The 6,000-nt window shown below is 34.1% G+C and overlaps 1 protein-coding gene across 2 annotated transcripts; it reads left to right on the top strand.

The window, feature by feature from the left end:
• Positions 1 to 981: 981 nt before the first annotated feature.
• Positions 982 to 2,623, top strand: LOC131050275 (glutathione S-transferase U19). Of its 2 annotated transcripts, none has more exons than XM_057984473.2 (3): positions 982 to 1,170; positions 1,333 to 1,652; positions 1,800 to 2,623. In XM_057984473.2, the coding sequence occupies exons 2-3, from the start codon at positions 1,344 to 1,346 to the stop codon at positions 2,166 to 2,168; spliced, it is 678 nt and encodes a 225-aa protein (XP_057840456.2). In that variant the 5' UTR covers positions 982 to 1,170; positions 1,333 to 1,343; the 3' UTR covers positions 2,169 to 2,623. The 2 variants fall into 2 exon arrangements, with proteins under 2 accessions (XP_057840456.2, XP_057840455.2); XM_057984472.2 differs by having other exon boundaries at positions 985 to 1,209.
• Positions 2,624 to 6,000: the final 3,377 nt, after the last annotated feature.

Raw genomic sequence — 6,000 nt, forward strand, 5'->3', positions numbered from 1 at the left:
TTAAAATCTTAATGTAGAAGGAATGTATCTTTTGAGTGTAGATAAGTTGGTTACACCAATATGAAGAGGAAAAAAAATGAAATATTAATACCTATGATTTATATAAGAGCAATATGGAACCCCATGCTATTTTAAACATTAACCATTATATGTACTATGTTGAGTTATATGTAAATATTGATGTCATGCTACTACTAAATGTTAATTAGTGTTTTTTAATCTTTTATTAGGAGATTCTTTAATAAGTCATAAAGCTAAGCTATAATTTACTAAATTAAGGTTTGACTTTGTATACAACATCCTAACATACAACTTTAAACATTTTCTTCAAACAAGACAACCCAAATCCATAATTAAAATGAGATTATATATTAGAAATAAAATATATATTGATGATATTATTGAAATTCATTTTTTATAATAAACTCAACCTGAACTAATAAACAATGAATCAAATCTAAACAATTAAAATTAATAAAAAGTTCGTATAACTTCATCAAATTTTAATTAAAAACACACGGTAGTACGGATTGACTAACATGCGCATTTTACACCGTTGATTTTGCAATAAACGACTGCGATTAACTAACACGTCACTATCATACTGTACAAAAGATCTGTTTTGGAACCGGAATAGCTTTCACATTTTCAAGCATCTCGATGATAGTGAAGTGTAACATCGGTGGACGTGGTCTAACTGTATAGAGAGCCATATATTATATTTCTTATTTGGTAAGGAATATATGCCTTCTTTAAAAAGCAGCAGCTCAGTCTTGTCCGTTTTGTATTCCATTGCCACCAAACCACACGATAATAGGCTATTCTTTACTACCGTCAGAATTTGACCCTCACCCAGCTAAAATATTCAAAGACAATTCATTATTGCTCATCTTACGTAAGAGCATACATCAGCACAACGGCTAGCTATAGCAGCACTAGGGCCTTCTCCAGCTTACCTACATCTCTGTCTTTATGGTTGTCCATGTGATACACTACACCGCCCTCCAAAGAACTTTCTGGAAATCGAGCGAATGACCTAGAATCGTTACCCTCTAAAGTTTACCGACATGGGTTTTCTTATATAAATCTTTGTACCCTCTCTGCATTTTCATAATAAGATCATCGATAAACTAAGCTGGGAGTTTGGATTCTGCGTTTGATTATCAACAGGTATTTGAAGTTTGGGGGCTGTGAATAATTTGTCTACAGGTATTTGAACGTTGGGGTTTGCGTTTCAGCTTTTGGTATTTGTGTGTGATTATTTATCATTGTTATAATCAGTTTTATGTGAAATTATCTACAATTGTGCGAGTTTTGGGTTTTGGGTTTTAGGTGTGATCGCGATGGATCAGGTGAAGGTACTCAACACATGGATCAGTCCCTTTGGTATGCGTGTTTTGATTGGTCTGGAGGAGAAAGGTGTGAAATATGAATATCAAGAAGAGGTGCTCTCCAATAAGAGTGAACTCCTCCTGCAAATGAATCCCGTGCACAAGAAAATCCCTGTTCTGATCCACAATAGTCGGCCTGTATGCGAGTCTCTTATAATTCTTCAGTACATAGATGAGGCTTGGGGTTTCACGCAATTTCTACCCTCCAAGCCATATGATCGTGCCCTTGCCCGCTTTTGGGCAGATTTCACAGATAAGAAGGTAAGCAATTCCCCTATTATAGTTGGCACAAGCATTTAAGTAATTTAATGCATGTTTAACCATTTTAAGTTTGGGATGGCTTATTTATAATGTTATCTTACCCCTTTAATTGAAACAATGTTAAACAAAAATCTTGTGTGGCTGCAGTTTTATGACGCGGGAGCTCGTATAATTAAGTCTAAAGACGAGGCTCAAGAGCAGGCCAAGCGTGACTTGTTGGAAAGCTTTCAACTTTTAGAAGGCATATTAAAAGAGATGTCAGCAGGGGGATCCCTGCCTTTCTTCGGTGGAAAGGATTTTGGGTTCCTAGATATTGCATTCATTCCCTTTACTTCATGGTTTCATACTTATGAATCTCTTGGGAATTTCAAGATACCGTTGGAGAGTGAGTATCCGTTGCTTGATGCGTGGGTTAAGAAATGTATGGAGAGGGACAGTGTCAAGAAAGCCCTTCCCTCTCCGGATAAGGTTTTGGAATATGCAATACAATTGAGGAAGGGGTTTTTGGGTGATTAGATTGAATGTTCAATTGTTAAGGCTGTAAATGTGGATCGCAGCTATTCTAGTTCTAAAATGGATCTTTTGTACAGCGTGATAGCGACGTGTTAGTCAATTACAACCGTTTATTGCAAAATCGACGATGTAAAACGCGTGACTAACACGCAGGGTAGTCAATTCGTGCTGCCGTTTTGGAGCCAAAATAGACGCTTCCACAAATGTGGGTATTCATTAGGTGAGTATATCCTTTGTAATAGATGAATAATACAAAATGTCCAAAAGAGTTCAATGGTACGGTTCAATTTGTTGTTGAACAATGAACTAGAGATTTCAGAATTGCATTGTTCAATTTTATTGTCGAACAATGCATATGTTTTGAAGGATTAACCTATGCAATAGAGAATGAGTTGTGTTGGTATCTACCTATATTAAACGATGTTTAATATTGGACTTCAAATGATGTTAAAAGTTAATATTGAATTTTATATTATTATTAATTATATGAAATTTTATTGATAAAGTCATCATCATTTTAAATAATTTTTAAAAATATTTATTTTATTTTTATTATTTTGTACGATGTTTTTAACTTATGTAAATGGGTCAACAAATTAAGTGAGCTTAATTTTATGGAAAATTTATTGTGCAATATAATTTTGAGATAAATAGGATTAGGATGAGAAAATATTGATGTTTCATTCCAATGATTATTATCCTCTAGTATAACAAGTGTTAGTCGGTTATGTGGTTTGTTGTGAGTCAATAATCATGAAATATAAATCTCATAGTGTTTCTCGTGAATCAATATTCATGATACATAAATGAACATGTCTCAAAGTTTACAAGTTGAATCTAACAATTATAATATGAGTTAGAGGAGATAACTTAATAGGCATGTGTGTACTAATAGTATCATGGTGTGGTGCATGTAACTTGATAATTAAATATATTACGTAAAAACTAAAAGTAAAGTCTTTCAAATGTACAATTACATGTTCATTTGTGCATGTGCAATTTAACATTGAAACTAATCAAAATATATGCTAGTGTACATTGTTATATAAAACAAATTGATCAAAATGAGAACTCTTTCAAATTTTACAGTAGACGTTTTTTAGTTATTTAAAAAATTTAATGTTTATGGTAATCATAACCATCATCTGTCAGAGAGTTTAAAAGGAATATAATTTATGATGCTTAACAACTATAAATTTCAGGTCTCTCTCAATTAGATGAGTTGTTAAAGACATAATTTTTAAAAAATTCTTCCAATTCACAATTCAAATCTATTTGTGATATTCAAACAACTATAAATTTCAGGTCTTTTAATTAGATGAGTTATCTGAGACTTATTTTTTTAAATGTTCTTCCACGTTTACAATTCAAATCAATTTATTATAAGTACAAGTTGGTATATAAGACTCGTGATACATATCTAAATAATCCTTTCATGAAAAGATCTGCGAATTTATAATTGACTCCTAATAGTGGGACTTTTTATAGTGTTTTGAATTGAAACAATAATTAGCCAAAGATAATATAATGTACATGATATTTTTTATTTTGTATAAGCATTTAAAAAAAACATCATATTTACTATTTCCTATACTCGTTTAGGGAATCTGGGAAACTTTGTGAAAAATTTGGTCAAAAGAAGACCAAAAAGGAAAGAAAAGAAAAGAGTAATCAAATCACTCTAATGGCTGGTTTGACATATTTTTAATGGTGGATATTAAGTTGAAAAGATGAAGGACAATTAATCATTCAAGGATGATGATTTTGAAAATTTATTTTTACATAGCATAGTACAAATCATTAAACCAAGTATATGTACGATTGTCATTAGATTGGATCATTGCTTGCTTCAGAGTAGCTATCCACAATAATTATAGAGCTAAGATAGGGGAGAGGGACCAAGATATGTATGCAAGGTCCTATATGTTATAGGACTAGGGTGGTTAGGGGCTCACATTGTTGTAGTTAAGTACATAGTACATTGTAACATTTAATTTAGAAAATAGAAATATTTTACCCAATCATAGATAAGATAGAAAATGCTCACATTTTGGTAAATATTTGATATATATAAACATAATTTAATTTATATAAAAGTTAACTATTGAACAGTTGGGAGTGAAATCATTTAGCACTTGTTGGATCACTAACACAATCTATGTTGCCTATTACTAGGCCATATGATCAAATTATATGCATACATGTACACAACATTAAACCAATAGAGGACCCCCCTCCTAACACTAGTAGGCTGAATTTGAATGTTGATGGGTCTTCCCATCATAACTCGGGTCGAGAAAGAGGGGATGGAGTGAATAGAAACTCACGTGGTGGTCTTATTCTTATCTATGTGGAAAACTTTGGTGTCCAAACCTCCAACGTGGTTTGAAGTGGCTAAGGTGTATCATGGGTTAGTTACGGCTAGGGAGAAGTGACTTAGACGTATCATTATTGAAGGAGACTCTTGTAATACAATCATGATGCTTAATGGGATGGCTAAACTGGACTGGAAGACTACCTCTCTCATCTCCAAGTGTAATTATTTCCTTCCTACTCTCAATGATGTCAAGTTTTGGCACATGCAAAGGGAGGGCAGTTGTGTGGTGGACAAGTTGGCAGGGTTTGGTGTCTTTGTTAATAATTTTGAAATATGGACTCACCTACATGAAATCCTGATTGTGGTTCATTCCATGATCTTGAATGACTTATTAATTATGCATAATCCCTAGATTACCTTTTTGGTGCTTTCCATTCTCGCTTTTTCCTTTCCTTGTTGGATAAGGCATCAGGATTTAAATTTTGTTGGTACCTAGCACTATATCTCTTAGACCCGTTGCTTCTCAATTTGGCTTCTATTTCTTCTAACATGGGTGGGAAATTGAACTGGATTGAACTTGATGAGTGCTCTAAATACAAGAACAACGAGCAGTTTCAAAGTAATCTGATTCAAGGAAATTAGAACTCTTATGTGGAGGGGATGACTAGCCATGATCCCAAGCTATCTATTGCTTTTGTTCAGGCCAAGGAAAATAGTGTTGCATAGGATAACAACATCGTTAAGATCGAGTATTGCCTTTATGGTTTTTTTGGAGACTATAACGAAAGTGACTGGGTTGGCCCTCGATGACATTTCCTTTCCTAAAATTCCCAAGGGGAGTTATCAGGAGGATTTTGAGTGTTTCTTCAAACCTAAAGAAAGGGTTTCTAGGCTTCAAAGCAACTACAACAAGGAAGAACTTATTGGTATCTAGAAGGAGGTGACCCTTTTATTCGTGAAGTGTTTTACCTTAGACAGAAGGAAAATGATGTTCCACTTGTAAATTTTCCCCATGTTGAATTATCTTTGCCACAGGGTACAAATAAATTTTCCCTACTAGGTCTTGTCCTCTTTGTCACAATTTGTCTCTAAGTATATTGTTAAAGCTAGGCCCCGTCTCCACTAGGGCCCCATTCATAAGTTGCATTATTTTCACGTGTCCTTAACTCCCTCTGGTGGGATACCCATTTTGGAGATTGGGTCCACTTATGATCCCAACCTATATGTTGATCTCATTGTAACTCCCTCCAATTCAGGTGAAGTGTTACATTCAGGTTTGAAAATACCCAAAAGAAAAAAACCTGTGTATGGCCAAATTTAAAGCCATTGTTGCCCCTAAAAGGGGCTAATATGTGGATACCTAGCCTAAGACACAAAAGAATGTGGATATTGTTGATGACTCAGGCTTTGAGTCTCCTTCTTCGGATGAGTTCGAATCTTTAGAAATCACAAGGTTAGATTGGTCCCCTACCAATACTACTAATGTTTATACTAACCAGGCCTAACACTTAGGTGCAT

Source organism: Cryptomeria japonica, chromosome 7, assembly GCF_030272615.1.
Source record: "Cryptomeria japonica chromosome 7, Sugi_1.0, whole genome shotgun sequence".
Lineage (NCBI taxonomy): Eukaryota > Viridiplantae > Streptophyta > Pinopsida > Cupressales > Cupressaceae > Cryptomeria > Cryptomeria japonica.

What these genes read in the sequence shown, in the direction of transcription:
- LOC131050275 (XM_057984473.2), top strand. Translation starts at nt 1,344, where the DNA reads ATGGATCAGGTGAAGGTACTCAACACATGGATCAGTCCCTTTGGTATG. An exon ending in CAGATTTCACAGATAAGAAG is followed by an intron (nt 1,653 to 1,799) that starts GTAAGCAATTCC and finishes GTGTGGCTGCAG; the next exon opens with TTTTATGACGCGGGAGCTCG.